At 45.8% G+C, this 24,873-nt stretch overlaps 1 protein-coding gene across 1 annotated transcript in view; it reads right to left on the bottom strand.

Moving 5' to 3' along the window:
- Nucleotides 1-24,873, bottom strand: part of LOC106613349 (URB1 ribosome biogenesis homolog) — an 86,085-nt gene that overhangs the window by 50,799 nt on the left and 10,413 nt on the right. Inside the window, 6 exon segments of the mRNA XM_045687048.1 lie at nt 7,337-7,531; nt 7,667-7,804; nt 8,104-8,153; nt 8,156-8,298; nt 20,899-21,029; nt 21,831-21,956. Coding sequence (XP_045543004.1) covers nt 7,337-7,531; nt 7,667-7,804; nt 8,104-8,153; nt 8,156-8,298; nt 20,899-21,029 — 657 coding nt within the window. The 5' untranslated portion in view covers nt 21,831-21,956.

The raw sequence follows: 24,873 nt of genomic DNA, 5'->3' as shown, positions 1-24,873 counted from the left end.
CAATATAACTACAGTAAACATAAAAGTCTATGTTACCTCCCTGTACTGCTGTGTGAAGTCCTGTACCGCTGTGTGAAGTCCTGTACGTTACCTCCCTGTACCGCTGTGTGAAGTCCTGTATGTTACCTCCCTGTACCCGCTGTGTGAAGTCCTGTATGTTACCTCCCTGTACCGCTGTGTGAAGTCCTGTATGTTACCTCCCTGTACCGCTGTGTGAAGTCCTGTACCGCTGTGTGAAGTCCTGTATGTTACCTCCCTGTACCGCTGTGTGAAGTCCTGTATGTTACCTCCCTGTACTGCTGTGTGAAGTCCTGTATGTTACCTCCCTGTACCGCTGTGTGAAGTCCTGTACCGCTGTGTGAAGTCCTGTATGTTACCTCCCTGTACTGCTGTGTGAAGTCCTGTATGTTACCTCCCTGTACCGCTGTGTGAAGTCCTTTATGTTACCTCCCTGTACTGCTGTGTGAAGGCCTGTATGTTACCTCCCTGTACCGCTGTGTGAAGTCCTGTACCGCTGTGTGAAGTCCTGTATGTTACCTCCCCTGTACTGCTGTGTGAAGTCCTGTATGTTACCTCCCCTGTACCGCTGTGTGAAGTCCTGTATGTTACCTCCCTGTACCGCTGTGTGAAGTCCTGTATGTTACCTCCCTGTACCGCTGTGTGAAGTCCTGTATGATACCTCCCTGTACCGCTGTGTGTGAAGTCCTGTATGTTACCTCCCTGTACCGCTGTGTGAAGTCCTGTATGATACCTCCCTGTACCGCTGTGTGAAGTCCTGTATGTTACCTCCCTGTACCGCTGTGTGAAGTCCTGTATGTTACCTCCCTGTACCGCTGTGTGAAGTCCTGTATGTTACCTCCCTGTACCGCTGTGTGAAGTCCTGTATGTTACCTCCCTGTACCGCTGTGTGAAGTCCTGTATGATACCTCCCTGTACCGCTGTGTGAAGTCCTGTACCGCTGTGTGAAGTCCTGTATGTTTACCTCCCTGTACTGCTGTGTGAAGTCCTGTATGTTACCTCCCTGTACCGCTGTGTGAAGTCCTGTATGTTACCTCCCTGTACTGCTGTGTGAAGTCCTGTATGTTACCTCCCTGTACCGCTGTGTGAAGTCCTGTATGTTACCTCCCTGTACCGCTGTGTGAAGTCCTGTACCGCTGTGTGAAGTCCTGTATGTTACCTCCCTGTACCGCTGTGTGAAGTCCTGTATGTTACCTCCCTGTACCGCTGTGTGAAGTCCTGTATGATACCTCCCTGTACCGCTGTGTGAAGTCCTGTATGATACCTCCCTGTACTGCTGTGTGAAGTCCTGTACCGCTGTGTGAAGTCCTGTACCGCTGTGTGAAGTCCTGTACCGCTGTGTGAAGTCCTGTATGTTACCTCCCTGTACTGCTGTGTGAAGTCCTGTATGTTACCTCCCTGTACCGCTGTGTGAAGTCCTGTATGTTACCTCCCTGTACTGCTGTGTGAAGTCCTGTATGTTACCTCCCTGTACCGCTGTGTGAAGTCCTGTATGATACCTCCCTGTACCGCTGTGTGAAGTCCTGTATAATACCTCCCTGTACCGCTGTGTGAAGTCCTGTATGTTACCTCCCTGTACCGCTGTGTGAAGTCCTGTATGTTACCTCCCTGTACTGCTGTGTGAAGTCCTGTATGTTACCTACCTGTACCTCCCTGTACTGCTGTGTGAAGTCCTGTACCGCTGTGTGAAGTCCTGTATGTTACCTCCCTGTACCGCTGTGAAGTCCTGTATGTTACCTCCTGTACCGCTGTGTGAAGTCCTGTATGTTACCTCCCCTGTACCGCTGTGTGAAGTCCTGTATGTTACCTCCCTGTACCGCTGTGTGAAGTCCTGTATGTTACCTCCCTGTACCGCTGTGTGAAGTCCTGTATGTTACCTCCCTGTACCGCTGTGTGAAGTCCTGTACTGCTGTGTGAAGTCCTGTATGTTACCTCCCTGTACTGCTGTGTGAAGTCCTGTATGTTACCTCCCTGTACCGCTGTGTGAAGTCCTGTATGTTACCTCCCTGTACCGCTGTGTGAAGTCCTGTATGTTTACCTCCCTGTACCGCTGTGTGAAGTCCTGTATGTTACCTCCCCTGTACCGCTGTGTGAAGTCCTGTATGTTACCTCCCTGTACTGCTGTGTGAAGTCCTGTATGTTACCTCCCTGTACCGCTGTGTGAAGTCCTGTATGTTACCTCCCTGTACCGCTGTGTGAAGTCCTGTACCGCTGTGTGAAGTCCTGTATGTTACCTCCCTGTACTGCTGTGTGAAGTCCTGTATGTTACCTCCCTGTACCGCTGTGTGAAGTCCTGTACCGCTGTGTGAAGTCCTGTATGTTACCTCCCTGTACCGCTGTGTGAAGTCCTGTATGTTACCTCCCTGTACCGCTGTGTGAAGTCCTGTATGTTACCTCCCTGTACTGCTGTGTGAAGTCCTGTATGTTACCTCCCTGTACACGCTGTGTGAAGTCCTGTACCGCTGTGTGAAGTCCTGTATGTTACCTCCCTGTACCGCTGTGTGAAGTCCTGTACTGCTGTGTGAAGTCCTGTATGTTACCTCCCTGTACCGCTGTGTGAAGTCCTGTATGTTACCTCCCTGTACCGCTGTGTGAAGTCCTGTATGATACCTCCCTGTACCGCTGTGTGAAGTCCTGTACTGCTGTGTGAAGTCCTGTATGTTACCTCCCTGTACCGCTGTGTGAAGTCCTGTATGTTACCTCCCTGTACCGCTGTGTTGAAGTCCTGTACCGCTGTGTGAAGTCCTGTATGTTACCTCCCTGTACTGCTGTGTGAAGTCCTGTATGTTACCTCCCTGTACCGGGCTGTGTGAAGTCCTGTATGTTACCTCCTGTACCGCTGTGTGAAGTCCTGTACCGCTGTGTGAAGTCCTGTATGATACCTCCCTGTACCGCTGTGTGAAGTCCTGTATGATACCTCCCTGTACCGCTGTGTGAAGTCCTGTATGATACCTCCCTGTACCGCTGTGTGAAGTCCTGTATGTTACCTCCCTGTACTGCTGTGTGAAGTCCTGTATGTTACCTCCCTGTACCGCTGTGTGAAGTCCTGTACCGCTGTGTGAAGTCCTGTATGTTACCTCCCTGTACTGCTGTGTGAAGTCCTGTATGTTACCTCCCTGTACCGCTGTGTGAAGTCCTGTACCGCTGTGTGAAGTCCTGTATGTTACCTCCCTGTACCGCTGTGTGAAGTCCTGTACTGCTGTGTGAAGTCCTGTATGTTACCTCCCTGTACCGCTGTGTGAAGTCCTGTATGTTACCTCCCTGTACCGCTGTGTGAAGTCCTGTATGATACCTCCCTGTACCGCTGTGTGAAGTCCTGTACTGCTGTGTGAAGTCCTGTATGTTACCTCCCTGTACCGCTGTGTGAAGTCCTGTATGTTACCTCCCTGTACCGCTGTGTGAAGTCCTGTACCGCTGTGTGAAGTCCTGTATGTTACCTCCCTGTACTGCTGTGTGAAGTCCTGTATGTTACCTCCCTGTACCGCTGTGTGAAGTCCTGTATGTTACCTCCCTGTACCGCTGTGTGAAGTCCTGTACCGCTGTGTGAAGTCCTGTATGATACCTCCCCTGTACCGCTGTGTGAAGTCCTGTATGATACCTCCCTGTACCGCTGTGTGAAGTCCTGTATGATACCTCCCCTGTACCGCTGTGTGAAGTCCTGTATGTTACCTCCCTGTACTGCTGTGTGAAGTCCTGTATGTTACCTCCCTGTACCGCTGTGTGAAGTCCTGTACCGCTGTGTGAAGTCCTGTATGTTACCTCCCTGTACCGCTGTGTGAAGTCCTGTATGATACCTCCTGTACCGCTGTGTGAAGTCCTGTATGATACCTCCCTGTACTGCTGTGTGAAGTCCTGTACCGCTGTGTGAAGTCCTGTACCGCTGTGTGAAGTCCTGTATGTTACCTCCCTGTACTGCTGTGTAAGTCCTGTATGTTACCTCCCTGTACCGCTGTGTGAAGTCCTGTATGTTACCTCCCTGTACTGCTGTGTGAAGTCCTGTATGTTACCTCCCTGTACCGCTGTGTGAAGTCCTGTATGATACCTCCCTGTACCGCTGTGTGAAGTCCTGTATGATACCTCCCTGTACCGCTGTGTGAAGTCCTGTATGTTACCTCCCTGTACCGCTGTGTGAAGTCCTGTATGTTACCTCCCTGTACTGCTGTGTGAAGTCCCGTATGTTACCTCCCTGTACCGCTGTGTGAAGTCCTGTATGTTACCTCCCTGTACCGCTGTGTGAAGTCCTGTATGTTACCTCCCTGTACCGCTGTGTGAAGTCCTGTATGTTACCTCCCTGTACCGCTGTGTGAAGTCCTGTATGTTACCTCCCTGTACCGCTGTGTGAAGTCCTGTATGTTACCTCCCTGTACCGCTGTGTGAAGTCCTGTATGTTACCTCCCTGTACCGCTGTGTGAAGTCCTGTATGTTACCTCCCTGTACCGCTGTGTGAAGTCCTGTATGTTACCTCCCTGTACCGCTGTGTGAAGTCCTGTATGTTACCTCCCTGTACCGCTGTGTGAAGTCCTGTATGTTACCTCCCTGTACCGCTGTGTGAAGTCCTGTATGTTACCTCCCTGTACCGCTGTGTGAAGTCCTGTACCGCTGTGTGAAGTCCTGTATGTTACCTCCCTGTACTGCTGTGTGAAGTCCTGTATGTTACCTCCCTGTACTGCTGTGTGAAGTCCTGTATGTTACCTCCCTGTACTGCTGTGTGAAGTCCTGTATGTTACCTCCCTGTACTGCTGTGTGAAGTCCTGTATGTTACCTCCCTGTACCGCTGTGTGAAGTCCTGTATGTTACCTCCCTGTACCGCTGTGTGAAGTCCTGTATGTTACCTCCCTGTACCGCTGTGTGAAGTCCTGTATGTTACCTCCCTGTACCGCTGTGTGAAGTCCTGTATGTTTACCTCCCTGTACCGCTGTGTGAAGTCCTGTATGTTACCTCCCTGTACTGCTGTGTGAAGTCCTGTATGTTTACCTCCCTGTACCGCTGTGTGAAGTCCTGTACCGCTGTGTGAAGTCCTGTATGTTACCTCCCTGTACCGCTGTGTGAAGTCCTGTACCGCTGTGTGAAGTCCTGTATGTTACCTCCCTGTACCGCTGTGTGAAGTCCTGTACTGCTGTGTGAAGTCCTGTATGTTACCTCCCTGTACCGCTGTGTGAAGTCCTGTATGTTACCTCCCTGTACCGCTGTGTGAAGTCCTGTATGTTACCTCCCTGTACCGCTGTGTGAAGTCCTGTATGTTACCTCCCTGTACCGCTGTGTGAAGTCCTGTACCGCTGTGTGAAGTCCTGTATGTTACCTCCTGTACCGCTGTGTGAAGTCCTGTACCGCTGTGTGAAGGCCTGTATGTTACCTCCCTGTACTGCTGTGTGAAGTCCTGTATGTTACCTCCCTGTACTGCTGTGTGAAGTCCTGTACCGCTGTGTGAAGTCCTGTATGATACCTCCCTGTACTGCTGTGTGAAGTCCTGTATGTTACCTCCTGTACCGCTGTGTGAAGTCCTGTATGTTACCTCCCCTTACCGCTGTGTGAAGTCCTGTATGTTACCTCCCTGTACCGCTGTGTGAAGTCCTGTATGTTACCTCCCTGTACCGCTGTGTGAAGTCCTGTATGTTACCTCCCTGTACCGCTGTGTGAAGTCCTGTATGTTACCTCCCTGTACCGCTGTGTGAAGTCCTGTATGTTACCTCCCTGTACCGCTGTGTGAAGTCCTGTATGTTACCTCCCCTGTACTGCTGTGTGAAGTCCTGTATGTTACCTCCCTGTACCGCTGTGTGAAGTCCTGTATGTTACCTCCCTGTACCGCTGTGTGAAGTCCTGTACCGCTGTGTGAAGTCCTGTATGTTACCTCCCTGTACTGCTGTGTGAAGTCCTGTATGTTACCTCCCTGTACCGCTGTGTGAAGTCCTGTACCGCTGTGTGAAGTCCTGTATGTTACCTCCCTGTACCGCTGTGTGAAGTCCTGTATGTTACCTCCCTGTACCGCTGTGTGAAGTCCTGTATGTTACCTCCTGTACCGCTGTGTGAAGTCCTGTATGTTTACCTCCCTGTACCGCTGTGTGAAGTCCTGTATGTTACCTCCCTGTACCGCTGTGTGAAGTCCTGTATGTTACCTCCCTGTACCGCTGTGTGAAGTCCTGTATGTTACCTCCCTGTACCGCTGTGTGAAGGCCTGTATGTTACCTCCCTGTACCGCTGTGTGAAGTCCTGTATGTTACCTCCCTGTACCGCTGTGTGAAGTCCTGTATGTTACCTCCCTGTACCGCTGTGTGAAGTCCTGTATGTTTACCTCCCTGTACCGCTGTGTGAAGTCTGTTACCTTGCCGAGTGCCTCCCTGTACCGCTGTGTGAAGTCCTGTACCGCTGTGTGAAGTCCTGTATGTTACCTCCCTGTACCGCTGTGTGAAGTCCTGTATGTTACCTCCCTGTACTGCTGTGTGAAGTCCTGTATGTTACCTCCTGTACCGCTGTGTGAAGTCCTGTATGTTACCTCCCTGTACCGCTGTGTGAAGTCCTGTATGTTACCTCCCTGTACTGCTGTGTGAAAGTCCTGTACCGCTGTGTGAAGTCCTGTATGTTACCTCCCTGTACTGCTGTGTGAAGTCCTGTATGTTACCTCCCTGTACCGCTGTGTGAAGTCCTGTATGTTACCTCCCTGTACTGCTGTGTGAAGTCCTGTATGTTACCTCCCTGTACCGCTGTGTGAAGTCTGTTACCTTGCCGAGTGCCTCCCTGTACCGCTGTGTGAAGTCCTGTATGTTACCTCCCTGTACCGCTGTGTGAAGTCCTGTATGTTACCTCCCTGTACCGCTGTGTGAAGTCCTGTATGTTACCTCCCTGTACCGCTGTGTGAAGTCCTGTATGTTACCTCCCTGTACTGCTGTGTGAAGTCCTGTATGTTACCTCCCTGTACCGCTGTGTGAAGTCCTGTATGTTACCTCCCTGTACCGCTGTGTGAAGTCCTGTATGTTACCTCCCTGTACTGCTGTGTGAAGTCCTGTACCGCTGTGTGAAGTCCTGTATGTTACCTCCCTGTACTGCTGTGTGAAGTCCTGTATGTTACCTCCCTGTACCGCTGTGTGAAGTCCTGTATGTTACCTCCCTGTACCGCTGTGTGAAGTCCTGTATGTTACCTCCCTGTACCGCTGTGTGAAGGCCTGTATGTTACCTCCCTGTACCGCTGTGTGAAGTCCTGTATGTTACCTCCCTGTACCGCTGTGTGAAGTCCTGTATGTTACCTCCCTGTACCGCTGTGTGAAGTCCTGTATGTTACCTCCCTGTACCGCTGTGTGAAGTCCTGTATGTTACCTCCCTGTACCGCTGTGTGAAGTCTGTTACCTTGCCCGAGCGCCTCCCTGTACTGCTGTGTGAAGTCCTCCATGGTGGCTGGGGTGTATAGATCAGAGGCGAGCCACACAGAGCGGTCCAGACACAACTCCATGTTCCTCTGAGCTCTCTTCAGAAGGAAGGGCATCAGGGACAAGGTCGTGTGCTGCACCACCGCGTTGGCAAACTGGGACAGACACACAGAGGAAAGATGGGTAAACAGCCCAGAGCTGGAAACATTGGGCAACAGTTATCACCACCAAAGTGAAAAGTCTGCTAAATAACCATTATTCTGTAACACGCGAGGCGCCCGTGAACTCACGTTGATGCCCTGCGTGAAGAAGGCCTTGTTACAGACGGGAGGAAGTGATGTCACCAGCACCATGGACAGGAGGCGGGGCAGAGGGACAACCTCTCTGGTCTGGAAGGCCTTGGATACCTCTGGCTGAGACTCGTAGATCTGAAATGACAGGAGAGAGTAGTCACAACAGCTAGCAAAATGACAGTGCCTATGATCGACGAGACAAGGGACGGCCAATGGTGACAGTCTCGGCAGATTCCCATTTTGTTTGTTGATTTCTGTATGCCGTCTCACTGCGATGTCTGATCTCTATACATTTACACAATAGAATACAGCTTAGAATTCTCTATGTTGTTGGTACCAAACGTTACAGACAGAACTGTCCCCGAGGTTTGAAACGTAACAAAATAACTTTATAAAACCCAATAATACAATGAAACAAACAGTTTCATAAAAACCTTCTTGAGCAGAGTGATGTTGTCCGTCCAGGCAGATTTGAGGCGAGGGTGAAGGAGTACTGTGTCTCCTTGAAGAACCTGGGCAGGATGTCAGGGCTGACCCTGAGTATATTGACCACCAGATCAGAGACCAGGTCATCCTCTGTAGCCTGTTTCAGCCCCACCACAAACTGCAGGAGCACAATGTTACCAGCCCTGGACAGACAGACACACAACAACAAGATCAGATCTATGTCTACTGTACAGACAGACACACAACAACAAGGTCAGGTCTATGTCTACTGTACAGACAGACACACAACAACAAGGTCAGGTCTATGTCTACTGTACAGACAGACACACAACAACAAGGTCAGGTCTATGTCTACTGTACAGACAGACACACAACAAGATCAGGTCTATGTCTACTGTACAGACAGACACACAACAACAAGATCAGGTCTATGTCTACTGTACAGACAGACACACAACAACAAGATCAGGTCTATGTCTACTGTACAGACAGACACACAACAACAAGATCAGGTCTATGTCTACTGTACAGACAGACACACAACAACAAGATCAGGTCTATGTCTACTGTACAGACAGACACACAACAAGATCAGGTCTATGTCTACTGTACAGACAGACACACAACAACAAGATCAGGTCTATGTCTACTGTACAGACAGACACACAACAACAAGATCAGATCTATGTCTACTGTACAGACAGACACACAACAACAAGATCAGGTCTATGTCTACTGTACAGACAGACACACAACAACAAGATCAGGTCTATGTCTACTGTACAGACAGACACACAACAACAAGATCAGGTCTATGTCTACTGTACAGACAGACACACAACAACAAGATCAGGTCTATGTCTACTGTACAGACAGACACACAACAAGATCAGGTCTATGTCTACTGTACAGACAGACACACAACAAGATCAGATCTATGTCTACTGTACAGACAGACACACAACAAGATCAGGTCTATGTCTACTGTACAGACAGACACACAACAAGATCAGGTCTATGTCTACTGTACAGACAGACACACAACAATATCAGGTCTATGTCTACTGTACAGACAGACACACAACAACAATATCAGGTCTATGTCTACTGTACAGACAGACACACAACAACAAGATCAGGTCTATGTCTACTGTACAGACAGACACACAACAAGATCAGGTCTATGTCTACTGTACAGACAGACACACAACAACAAGATCAGGTCTATGTCTACTGTACAGACAGACACACAACAACAAGATCAGGTCTATATCTACTGTACAGACAGACACACAACAACAAGATCAGGTCTATGTCTACTGTACAGACAGACACACAACAAGATCAGGTCCATGTCTACTGTACAGACAGACACACAACAACAAGATCAGGTCTATGTCTACTGTACAGACAGACACACAACAACAAGATCAGGTCTATGTCTACTGTACAGACAGACACACAACAACAAGATCAGGTCTATGTCTACTGTACAGACAGACACACAACAAGATCAGGTCTATGTCTACTGTACAGACAGACACACAACAACAATATCAGGTCTATGTCTACTGTACAGACAGACACACAACAAGATCAGGTCTATGTCTACTGTACAGACAGACACACAACAACAAGATCAGGTCTATGTCTACTGTACAGACAGACACACAACAAGATCAGGTCTATGTCTACTGTACAGACAGACACACAACAAGATCAGGTCTATGTCTACTGTACAGACAGACACACAACAACAAGATCAGGTCTATATCTACTGTACAGACAGACAGACACACAACAAGATCAGGTCTATGTCTACTGTACAGACAGACACACAACAACAAGATCAGATCTATGTCTACTGTACAGACAGACACACAACAAGATCAGGTCTATGTCTACTGTACAGACAGACACACAACAACAAGATCAGGTCTATGTCTACTGTACAGACAGACACACAACAAGATCAGGTCTATGTCTACTGTACAGACAGACACACAACAACAAGATCAGATCTATGTCTACTGTACAGACAGACACACAACAAGATCAGGTCTATGTCTACTGTACAGACAGACACACAACAAGATCAGGTCTATGTCTACTGTACAGACAGACACACAACAAGATCAGGTCTATGTCTACTGTACAGACAGACACACAACAAGATCAGGTCTATGTCTACTGTACAGACAGACACACAACAAGATCAGGTCTATGTCTACTGTACAGACAGACACACAACAAGATCAGGTCTATGTCTACTGTACAGACAGACACACAACAACAAGATCAGGTCTATGTCTACTGTACAGACAGACACACAACAACAAGATCAGGTCTATGTCTACTGTACAGACAGACACACAACAACAAGATCAGGTCTATGTCTACTGTACAGACAGACACACAACAACAAGATCAGATCTATGTCTACTGTACAGACAGACACACAACAAGATCAGGTCTATGTCTACTGTACAGACAGACACACAACAACAAGATCAGGTCTATGTCTACTGTACAGACAGACACACAACAAGATCAGGTCTATGTCTACTGTACAGACACACAACAACAAGATCAGGTCTATGTCTACTGTACAGACAGACACACAACAAGATCAGATCTATGTCTACTGTACAGACAGACACACAACAAGATCAGGTCTATGTCTACTGTACAGACAGACACACAACAAGATCAGGTCTATGTCTACTGTACAGACAGACAGACAACAACAAGATCAGATCTATGTCTACTGTACAGACAGACACACAACAACAAGATCAGGTCTATGTCTACTGTACAGACAGACACACAACAAGATCAGGTCTATGTCTACTGTACAGACAGACACACAACAAGATCAGGTCTATGTCTACTGTACAGACAGACACACAACAAGATCAGAGTCTATGTCTACTGTACAGACAGACACACAACAAGATCAGGTCTATGTCTACTGTACAGACAGACAGCACAACAAGATCAGATCTATGTCTACTGTACAGACAGACACACAACAACAAGATCAGATCTATGTCTACTGTACAGACAGACACACAACAACAAGATCAGGTCTATGTCTACTGTACAGACAGACACACAACAAGATCAGGTCTATGTCTACTGTACAGACAGACACACAACAACATCAGGTCTATGTCTACTGTACAGACAGACACACAACAACAAGATCAGATCTATGTCTACTGTACAGACAGACACACAACAACAAGATCAGGTCTATGTCTACTGTACAGACAGACACACAACAAGATCAGGTCTATGTCTACTGTACAGACAGACACACAACAAGATCAGGTCTATGTCTACTGTACAGACAGACACACAACAAGATCAGATCTATGTCTACTGTACAGACAGACACACAACAAGATCAGATCTATGTCTACTGTACAGACAGACACACAACAAGATCAGGTCTATGTCTACTGTACAGACAGACAGACACACAACAACAAGATCAGGTCTATGTCTACTGTACAGACAGACACACAACAACAAGATCAGATCTATGTCTACTGTACAGACAGACACACAACAACAAGATCAGGTCTATGTCTACTGTACAGACAGACACACAACAACAAGATCAGGTCTATGTCTACTGTACAGACAGACACACAACAAGATCGGGTCTATGTCTACTGTACAGACAGACACACAACAATATCAGATCTATGTCTACTGTACAGACAGACACACAACAAGATCAGGTCTATGTCTACTGTACAGACAGACACACAACAACAAGATCAGGTCTATGTCTACTGTACAGACAGACACACAACAACAAGATCAGGTCTATGTCTACTGTACAGACAGACACACAACAAGATCAGGTCTATGTCTACTGTACAGACAGACACACAACAATATCAGATCTATGTCTACTGTACAGACAGACACACAACAAGATCAGGTCTATGTCTACTGTACAGACAGACACACAACAACAAGATCAGGTCTATGTCTACTGTACAGACAGACACACAACAACAAGATCAGGTCTATGTCTACTGTACAGACAGACACACAACAAGATCAGGTCTATGTCTACTGTACAGACAGACACACAACAAGATCAGATCTATGTCTACTGTACAGACAGACACACAACAAGATCAGGTCTATGTCTACTGTACAGACAGACACACAACAAGATCAGGTCTATGTCTACTGTACAGACAGACACACAACAAGATCAGATCTATGTCTACTGTACAGACAGACACACAACAAGATCAGGTCTATGTCTACTGTACAGACAGACACACAACAATATCAGGTCTATGTCTACTGTACAGACAGACACACAACAAGATCAGGTCTATGTCTACTGTACAGACAGACACACAACAACAAGATCAGGTCTATGTCTACTGTACAGACAGACACACAACAATATCAGGTCTATGTCTACTGTACAGACAGACACACAACAACAAGATCAGGTCTATGTCTACTGTACAGACAGACAGACACACAACAACAAGATCAGGTCTATGTCTACTGTACAGACAGACAGACACACAACAAGATCAGGTCTATGTCTACTGTACAGACAGACACACAACAACAAGATCAGGTCTATGTCTACTGTACAGACACACAACAACAATATCAGGTCTATGTCTACTGTACAGACAGACACACAACAACAAGATCAGGTCTATGTCTACTGTACAGACAGACAGACACACAACAACAGATCAGGTCTATGTCTACTGTACAGACAGACAGACACACAACAAGATCAGGTCTATGTCTACTGTACAGACAGACACACAACAACAAGATCAGGTCTATGTCTACTGTACAGACACACAACAACAAGATCAGGTCTATGTCTACTGTACAGACAGACACACAACAACAAGATCAGGTCTATGTCTACTGTACAGACAGACACACAACAACAAGATCAGGTCTATGTCTACTGTACAGACAGACACACAAAAACAAGATCAGGTCTATGTCTACTGTACAGACAGACACACAACAAGATCAGGTCTATGTCTACTGTACAGACAGACACACAACAAGATCAGGTCTATGTCTACTGTACAGACAGACACACAACAACAAGATCAGGTCTATGTCTACTGTACAGACAGACACACAACAAGATCAGATCTATGTCTACTGTACAGACAGACACACAACAAGATCAGGTCTATGTCTACTGTACAGACAGACACACAACAAGATCAGGTCTATGTCTACTGTACAGACAGACACACAACAAGATCAGATCTATGTCTACTGTACAGACAGACACACAACAATATCAGGTCTATGTCTACTGTACAGACAGACACACAACAAGATCAGGTCTATGTCTACTGTACAGACAGACACACAACAATATCAGGTCTATGTCTACTGTACAGACAGACACACAACAACAAGATCAGGTCTATGTCTACTGTACAGACAGACACACAACAAGATCAGGTCTATGTCTACTGTACAGACAGACACACAACAACAAGATCAGGTCTATGTCTACTGTACAGACAGACACACAACAAGATCAGGTCTATGTCTACTGTACAGACAGACACACAACAACAAGATCAGGTCTATGTCTACTGTACAGACAGACACACAACAACAAGATCAGGTCTATGTCTACTGTACAAGACAGACACACAACAAGATCAGGTCTATGTCTACTGTACAGACAGACACACAACAACAAGATCAGGTCTATGTCTACTGTACAGACAGACACACAACAAGATCAGGTCTATGTCTACTGTACAGACAGACACACAACAAGATCAGGTCTATGTCTACTGTACAGACAGACACACAACAACAAGATCAGGTCTATGTCTACTGTACAGACAGACACACAACAACAAGATCAGGTCTATGTCTACTGTACAGACAGACACACAACAACAAGATCAGGTCTATGTCTACTGTACAGACAGACACACAACAAGATCAGGTCTATGTCTACTGTACAGACAGACACACAACAAGATCAGGTCTATGTCTACTGTACAGACAGACACACAACAAGATCAGGTCTATGTCTACTGTACAGACAGACACACAACAACAAGATCAGGTCTATGTCTACTGTACAGACAGACACACAACAACAAGATCAGGTCTATGTCTACTGTACAGACAGACACACAACAACAAGATCAGGTCTATGTCTACTGTACAGACACACAACAACAAGAACAGGTCTATGTCTACTGTACAGACAGACACACAACAACAAGATCAGGTCTATGTCTACTGTACAGACAGACACACAACAACAAGATCAGATCTATGTCTACTGTACAGACAGACACACAACAAGATCAGGTCTATGTCTACTGTACAGACAGACACACAACAACAAGATCAGGTCTATGTCTACTGTACAGACAGACACACAACAAGATCAGTTCTATGTCTACTGTACAGACAGACACACAACAACAAGATCAGGTCTATTTCTACTGTACAGACAGACACACAACAAGATCAGGTCTATGTCTACTGTACAGACAGACACACAACAACAAGATCAGGTCTATAGTCTACTGTACAGACAGACACACAACAACAAGATCAGATCTATGTCTACTGTACAGACAGACACACAACAAGATCAGGTCTATGTCTACTGTACAGACAGACACACAACAAGATCAGATCTATGTCTACTGTACAGACAGACACACAACAAGATCAGATCTATGTCTACTGTACAGACAGACACACAACAACAAGATCAGGTCTATGTCTACTGTACAGACAGACACAACAATATCAGGTCTATGTCTACTGTACAGACAGACACACAACAAGATCAGATCTATGTCTACTGTACAGACAGACACACAACAAGATCAGGTCTATGTCTACTGTACAGACAGACACACAACAATATCAGGTCTATGTCTACTGTACAGACAGACAACAATATCAGGTCTATGTCTACTGTACAGACAGACACACAACAACAAGATCAGGTCTATGTCTACTGTACAGACAGACACACAACAAGATCAGGTCTATGTCTACTGTACAGACAGACACACAACAACAAGATCAGGTCTATGTCTACTGTACAGACAGACACACAACAACAAAGATCAGGTCTATGTCTACTGTACAGACAGACACACAACAAGATCAGATCTATGTCTACTGTACAGACAGACACACAACAACAAGATCAGGTCTATGTCTACTGTACAGACAGACACACAACAACAAGATCAGGTCTATGTCTACTGTACAGACAGACACACAACAACAAGATCAGGTCTATGTCTACTGTACAGACAGACACACAACAAGATCAGATCTATGTCTACTGTACAGACAGACACACAACAACAAGATCAGATCTATGTCTACTGTACAGACAGACACACAACAACAAGATCAGATCTATGTCTACTGTACAGACAGACACACAACAAGATCAGGTCTATGTCTACTGTACAGACAGACACACAACAACAAGATCAGGTCTATGTCTACTGTACAGACAGACACACAACAACAAGATCGGGTCTATGTCTACTGTACAGACAGACACGCAACAACAAGATCAGGTCTATGTCTACTGTACAGACAGACACACAACAACAAGATCAGGTCTATGTCTACTGTACAGACAGACACACAACAACAAGATCAGGTCTAATGTCTACTGTACAGACAGACACACAACAACAAGATCAGGTCTATGTCTACTGTACAGACAGACACACAACAAGATCAGGTCTATGTCTACTGTACAGACAGACACACAACAAGATCAGGTCTATGTCTACTGTACAGACAGACACACAACAAGATCAGGTCTATGTCTACTGTACAGACAGACACACAACAACAAGATCAGGTCTATGTCTACTGTACAGACAGACACACAACAAGATCAGGTCTATGTCTACTGTACAGACAGACACACAACAAGATCAGGTCTATGTCTACTGTACAGACAGACACACAACAAGATCAGGTCTATGTCTACTGTACAGACAGACACACAACAAGATCAGGTCTATGTCTACTGTACAGACAGACACACAACAAGATCAGGTCTATGTCTACTGTACAGACAGACACACAACAACAAGATCAGGTCTATGTCTACTGTACAGACAGACACACAACAACAAGATCAGGTCTATGTCTACTGTACAGACAGACACACAACAAGATCAGGTCTATGTCTACTGTACAGACAGACACACAACAAGATCAGATCTATGTCTACTGTACAGACAGACACACAACAACAAGATCAGGTCTATGTCTACTGTACAGACAGACACACAACAACAAGATCAGGTCTATGTCTACTGTACAGACAGACACACAACAACAAGATCAGGTCTATGTCTACTGTACAGACAGACACACAACAAGATCAGGTCTATGTCTACTGTACAGACAGACACACAACAAGATCAGGTCTATGTCTACTGTACAGACAGACACACAACAAGATCAGATCTATGTCTACTGTACAGACAGACACACAACAATATCAGGTCTATGTCTACTGGACAGACAGACACACAACAACAAGATCGGGTCTATGTCTACTGTACAGACAGACACACAACAACAAGATCAGGTCTATGTCTACTGTACAGACAGACACACAACAAGATCAGGTCTATGTCTACTGTACAGACAGACACACAACAACAAGATCAGGTCTATGTCTACTGTACAGACAGACAGACACACAACAAGATCAGGTCTATGTCTACTGTACAGACAGACACACAACAACAAGATCAGGTCTATGTCTACTGTACAGACAGACACACAACAAGATCAGGTCTATGTCTACTGTACAGACAGACACACAACAAGATCAGGTCTATGTCTACTGTACAGACAGACACACAACAACAAGATCAGGTCTATGTCTACTGTACAGACAGACACACAACAAGATCAGGTCTATGTCTACTGTACAGACAGACACACAACAACAAGATCAGGTCTATGTCTACTGTACAGACAGACACACAACAAGATCAGGTCTATGTCTACTGTACAGACAGACAGACACACAACAACAAGATCAGGTCTGTGTCTACTGTACAGACAGACACACAACAACAAGATCAGGTCTATGTCTACTGTACAGACAGACACACAACAACAAGATCAGGTCTATGTCTACTGTACAGACAGACACACAACAAGATCAGGTCTATGTCTACTGTACAGACAGACACACAACAACAAGATCAGGTCTATGTCTACTGTACAGACAGACACACAACAACAAGATCAGGTCTATGTCTACTGTACAGACAGACACACAACAAGATCAGGTCTATGTCTACTGTACAGACAGACACACAACAAGATCAGATCTATGTCTACTGTACAGACAGACACACAACAACAAGATCAGGTCTATGTCTACTGTACAGACAGACAGACACACAACAAGATCAGGTCTATGTCTACTGTACAGACAGACAGACACACAACAACAATATCAGGTCTATGTCTACTGTACAGACAGACACACAACAATATCAGGTCTATGTCTACTGTACAGACAGACACACAACAAGATCAGGTCTATGTCTACTGTACAGACAGACACACAACAACAAGATCAGGTCTATGTCTACTGTACAGACAGACACACAACAAGATCAGGTCTATGTCTACTGTACAGACAGACACACAACAAGATCAGGTCTATGTCTACTGTACAGACAGACACACAACAACAAGATCAGGTCTATGTCTACTGTACAGACAGACACACAACAACAAGATCAGGTCTATGTCTACTGTACAGACAGACAGACACACAACAACAAGATCAGGTCTATGTCTACTGTACAGACAGACACACAACAACAAGATCAGGTCTATGTCTACTGTACAGACAGACACACAACAAGATCAGGTCTATGTCTACTGTACAGACAGACACACAACAACAAGATCAGGTCTATGTCTACTGTGCAGACAGACACACAACAACAGATCAGGTCTATGTCTACTGTACAGACAGACACACAACAAGATCGGTCTATGTCTACTGTACAGACAGACACAACAATATCAGGTCTATGTCTACTGTACAGACAGACACACAACAAAGATCGGGTCTATGTCTACTGTACAGACAGACACACAACAAGATCAGATCTATGTCTACTGTACAGACAGACACACAACAACAAGATCAGGTCTATGTCTACTGTACAGACAGACACACAACAACAAGATCAGGTCTATGTCTACTGTACAGACAGACACACAACAAGATCAGGTCTATGTCTACTGTACAGACAGACACACAACAACAAGATCAGGTCATGTCTACTGTACAGACAGACACACAACAACAAGATCAGGTCTATGTCTACTGTACAGACAGACACACAACAACAAGATCAGGTCTATGTCTACTGTACAGACAGACACACAACAACAAGATCGGGTCTATGTCTACTGTACAGACAGACACACAACAAGATCAGGTCTATGTCTACTGTACAGACAGACACACAACAAGATCAGATCTATGTCTACTGTACAGACAGACACACAACAACAAGATCAGGTCTATGTCTACTGTACAGACAGACAGACACACAACAAGATCAGGTCTATGTCTACTGCAGACAGACAGACACACAACAACACATATCAGGTCTATGTCTACTGTACAGACAGACACACAACAACAAGATCAGGTCTATGTCTACTGTACAGACAGACACACAACAACAAGATCAGGTCTATGTCTACTGTACAGACAGACACACAACAAGATCAGGTCTATGTCTACTGTACAGACAGACACACAACAAGATCAGGTCTATGTCTACTGTACAGACAGACACACAACAACAAGATCAGGTCTATGTCTACTGTACAGACAGACACACAACAACAAGATCAGGTCTATGTCTACTGTACAGACAGACACACAACAACAAGATCAGGTCTATGTCTACTGTACAGACAGACACACAACAACAAGATCAGGTCTATGTCTACTGTACAGACAGACACACAACAAGATCAGGTCTATGTCTACTGTACAGACAGACACACAACAACAAGATCAGGTCTATGTCTACTGTACAGACAGACACACAACAAGATCAGGTCTATGTCTACTGTACAGACAGACACACAACAAGATCAGATCTATGTCTACTGTACAGACAGACAGACAACAAGATCAGGTCTATGTCTACTGTACAGACAGACAGACAACAAGATCAGGTCTATGTCTACTGTACAGACAGACAGACAACAAGATCAGGTCTATGTCTACTGTACAGACAGACACACAACAACAAGATCAGATCTATGTCTACTGTACAGACAGACACACAACAAGATCGGGTCTATGTCTACTGTACAGACAGACACACAACAATATCAGGTCTATGTCTACTGTACAGACAGACACACAACAACAAGATCAGATCTATGTCTACTGTACAGACAGACACACAACAATATCAGGTCTATGTCTACTGTACAGACAGACACACAACAAAGATCAGGTCTATGTCTACTGTACAGACAGACACACAACAAGATCAGATCTATGTCTACTGTACAGACAGACACACAACAACAAGATCAGGTCTATGTCTACTGTACAGACAGACACACACAACAAGATCAGGTCTATGTCTACTGTACAGACAGACACACAACAACAAGATCGGGTCTATGTCTACTGTACAGACAGACACAACAACAAGATCAGGTCTATGTCTACTGTACAGACAGACACACAACAAGATCAGGTCTATGTCTACTGTACAGACAGACACACAACAAGATCAGATCTATGTCTACTGTACAGACAGACACACAACAAGATCAGATCTATGTCTACTGTACAGACAGACACACAACAAAGATCAGAGTCTATGTCTACTGTACAGACAGACACACAACAAGATCAGGTCTATGTCTACTGTACAGACAGACACACAACAAGATCAGGTCTATGTCTACTGTACAGACAGACACACAACAACAAGATCAGGTCTATGTCTACTGTACAGACAGACACACAACAAGATCAGGTCTATGTCTACTGTACAGACAGACACACAACAAGATCAGGTCTATGTCTACTGTACAGACAGACAGACAACAACAAGATCAGGTCTATATCTACTGTACCAGACAGACACAACAAGATCAGGTCTATGTCTCACTGTACAGACAGACACACAACAACAAGATCAGGTCTATGTCTACTGTGCAGACAGACACACAACAACAAGATCAGGTCTATGTCTACTGTACAGACAGACACACAACAACAAGATCAGGTCTATGTCTACTGTACAGACAGACACACAACAAGATCAGGTCTATGTCTACTGTACAGACAGACACACAACAAGATCAGGTCTATGTCTACTGTACAGACAGACACACAACAATATCAGGTCTATGTCTACTGTACAGACAGACACACAACAACAAGATCAGGTCTATGTCTACTGTGCCAGACAGACACACAACAACAAGATCAGGTCTATGTCTACTGTACAGACAAACAACCACAACTTCAGGAGGGTGATGGAGAAATAGAAAGAGAGAAGAGAGAACACAGAGGAGAGAGAGAGAGGAGCGAGACCGAGGGGAGAGAGAGAACAGAGAGAATGAGAGATGGGAGAAAACAGACAGATAGAGAGGAGAGCGAGGGGAGAGAAAGAGGAGAGATAGGATGCATCAGATTCATGACTGACCTGCCGGCAGTTCCAAAGCTGGGGTCATAGAAACTGATGCCGTGTTTCCTGGAGCAGCATAGATCCAGGAGGAAGTTGTGAACCAGTTTCCTCACGACCATCTTCCCTGCTTCCTCTGCATTCTCTGCCATCTGAAGAAAATGGACACTCAGTGATGATTGTGAGTGAGAATAATAATAATGCTTATATTTGTCCTCGTACAAGTGTGTAACGGAAATGTGTTTCATGCATATCCCGATGCCCCCGAGACACCCCAGGGAGTGGGGTCACGGCCAGGGTCACCGTTGTCCAGCGCCCCTGGAGCGATTAGGGTTAAGTGCCTTGCTCGAGGGCACAGCAACAGATTTTTCATCTTGTCGGCTCCGGGATTCAAACCAGTGACCTTTCGGTTACTGGCCCAAAGCTCTGAGAGAGAGAGATAAAGAGAGGGGAGATAGAGAGAGAGAGGGGAGATAAAGAGAGGGGGAGATAGCGAGAGAGAGGGGGGAGATAGCGAGAGAGATGGGGAGATAGCGAGAGAGAGGGGGAGATAGCGAGAGAGAGGGGAGATAGCGAGAGAGGGGGGAGATAGCGAGAGAGAGGGGGAGATAGCGAGAGAGAGGGGGGGAGATAGCGAGAGAGAGGGGGAGATAGCGAGAGAGGGGAGATAGCGAGAGAGGGGAGATAGCGAGAGGGGGAGATAGCGAGAGGGGAGATAGCGAGAGGGGAGATAGCGAGAGAGGGGAGATAGCGAGAGAGGGGAGATAGCGAGAGAGGGGGAGATAGCAGAGAGGGGGATAGCGAGAGAGGGAGATAAAGAGAGGGGGAGATAAAGAGAGGGGGAGATAAAGAGAGGGGGGAGATAAAGAGAGGGGGAGATAAAGAGAGGGGGAGATAAAGGGGAGATAAAGAGAGGGGGAGATAAAGAGGAGAACTAGGGACAGATCCATTACCTTGCTGTCGTCTGTGCTTGCATCCACAATGCCATTCCACCTGTAGAGAGATGCAATCTGGGCCAGGAGAGATGGGGTGAAGAATCGCACTTTCTGGGTCTTACTGATAGCCTGTCGCTGGACCACCTACAGCAGAGAAAACACATCCCTGTCACCCATAATCCCTCTCCGGCGCGCCAGGTCACCAGGCCGCTCATTATGACGCTTACCTGTCACTATCGTTAAGCACACCAGCTCCTCATCAGCCTCACCTGGACTCCATAACCTGCCTGATTACCTTCCCTAAATCTGTCACTCCCTTTGGTTCTTCCTGTCTGATTACCTTCCCTAAATCTGTCACTCCCTTTGGTTCTTCCTGTCTGATTACCTTCCCTAAATCTGTCACTCCCTTTGGTTCTTCCTGTCTGATTACCTTCCCTAAATCTGTCACTCCCTTTGGTTCTTCCTGTCTGATTACCTTCCCTAAATCTGTCACTCCCTTTGGTTCTTCCTGTCTGATTACCTTCCCTAAATCTGTCACTCCCTTTGGTTCTTCCTGTCTGATTACCTTCCTAAATCTGTCACTCCCTTTGGTTCTTCCTGTCTGATTACCTTCCCTAAATCTGTCACTCCCTTTGGTTCTTCCTGTCTGATTACCTTCCCTAAATCTGTCACTCCCTTTGGTTCTTCCTGTCTGATTACCTTCCCAAAATCTGTCACTCCCTTTGGTTCTTCCTGTCTGATTACCTTCCCAAAATCTGTCACTCCCTTTGGTTCTTCCTGTCTGATTACCTTCCCTAAATCTGTCACTCCCTTTGGTTCTTCCTGTCTGATTACCTTCCCTAAATCTGTCACTCCCTTTGGTTCTTCCTGTCTGATTACCTTCCCTAAATCTGTCACTCCCTTTGGTTCTTCCTACCTGATTACCTTCCCTAAATCTGTCACTCCCTTTGGTTCTTCCTACCTGATTACCTTCCCTAAATCTGTCACTCCCTTTGGTTCTTCCTACCTGATTACCTTCCCTAAATCTGTCACTCCCTTTGGTTCTTCCTACCTGATTACCTTCCCTAAATCTGTCACTCCCTTTGGTTCTTCCTGTCTGATTACCTTCCCTAAATCTGTCACTCCCTTTGGTTCTTCCTACCTGATTACCTTCCCTAAATCTGTCACTCCCTTTGGTTCTTCCTGTCTGATTACCTTCCCCTAAATCTGTCACTCCCTTTGGTTCTTCCTACCTGATTACCTTCCCTAAATCTGTCACTCCCCTTTGGTTCTTCCTACCTGATTACCTTCCCTAAATCTGTCACTCCCTTTGGTTCTTCCTACCTGATTACCTTCCTAAATCTGTCTCTCCCTTTGGTTCTTCCTGTCTGATTACCTTCCCTAAATCTGTCACTCCCCTTTGGTTCTTCCTGTCTGATTACCTTCCCTAAATCTGTCACTCCCTTTGGTTCTTCCTACCTGATTACCTTCCCTAAATCTGTCACTCCCTTTGGTTCTTCCTACCTGATTACCTTCCTAAATCTGTCACTCCCTTTGGTTCTTCCTACCTGATTACCTTCCCTAAATCTGTCACTCCCTTTGGTTCTTCCTACCTGATTACCTTCCCTAAATCTGTCACTCCCCTTTGGTTCTTCCTACCTGGTTACCTTCCCTAAATCTGTCACTCCCTTTGGTTCTTCCTGTCTGATTACCTTCCCTAAATCTGTCACTCCCCTTTGGTTCTTCCTGTCTGATTACCTTCCCTAAATCTGTCACTCCCTTTGGTTCTTCCTGTCTGATTACCTTCCCTAAATCTGTCACTCCCTTTGGTTCTTCCTGTCTGATTACCTTCCCTAAATCTGTCACTCCCTTTGGTTCTTCCTGTCTGATTACCTTCCCTAAATCTGTCACTCCCTTTGGTTCTTCCTGTCTGATTACCTTCCCTAAATCTGTCACTCCCTTTGGTTCTTCCTACCCGATTACCTTCCCTAAATCTGTCACTCCCCTTTGGTTCTTCCTACCTGATTACCTTCCTAAATCTGTCACTCCCTTTGGTTCTTCCTACCTGATTACCTTCCCTAAATCTGTCACTCCCTTTGGTTTCTTCCTACCTGATTACCTTCCCTAAATCTGTCACTCCCCTTTGGTTCTTCCCTACCTGATTACCTTCCATAAATCTGTCACTCCCTTTGGTTCTTCCCTACCTGATTACCTTCCCTAAATCTGTCACTCCCCTTTGGTTCTTCCTACCTGATTACCTTCCCTAAATCTGTCACTCCCTTTGGTTCTTCCTACCTGATTACCTTCCCTAAATCTGTCACTCCCTTTTGGTTCTTCCTGTCTGATTACCTTCCCCTAAATCTGTCACTCCCCTTTGGTTCTTCCTACCTGATTACCTTCCCTAAATCTGTCACTCCCTTTGGTTCTTCCTACCTGATTACCTTCCCTAAATCTGTCACTCCCTTTGGTTCTTCCTACCTGATTACCTTCCCTAAATCTGCTCACTCCTTTGGTTCTTCCTACCTGATTACCTTCCTAAATCTGTCACTCCCTTTGGTTCTTCCTGTCTGATTACCTTCCCTAAATCTGTCACTCCCTTTGGTTCTTCCCTACCTGATTACCTTCCCTAAATCTGTCACTCCCTTTGGTTCTTCCTACCTGATTACCCTTCCCTAAATCTGTCACTCCCTTTGGTTCTTCCTGTCTGATTACCTTCCTAAATCTGTCACTCCCCTTTGGTTCTTCACACCTGATTACCTTCCCTAAATCTGTCACTCCCTTTGGTTCTTCCTACCTGATTACCTTCCCTAAATCTGTCACTCCCTTTGGTACTTCCTGTCTGATTACCTTCCCTAAATCTGTCACTCCCCTTTGGTTCTTCCTACCCTGATTACCTTCCCTAAATCTGTCACTCCCCTTTGGTTCTCTCCTACATGATTACCTTCCCTAAATCTGTCACTCCCCTTTGGTTCTTCCTACCTCCGATTACCTTCCTAAATCTGTCACTCCCTTTGGTTCTTCCTACATGATTACCTTCCCTAAATCTGCTCACTCCCTTTGGTTCTTCCTACCTGATTACCTT

Source organism: Salmo salar, chromosome ssa09 (genome assembly GCF_905237065.1).
Source record: "Salmo salar chromosome ssa09, Ssal_v3.1, whole genome shotgun sequence".
NCBI classification, from domain to species: domain Eukaryota; kingdom Metazoa; phylum Chordata; class Actinopteri; order Salmoniformes; family Salmonidae; genus Salmo; species Salmo salar.
This window is presented reverse-complemented; position numbering and strand designations above follow the sequence as displayed.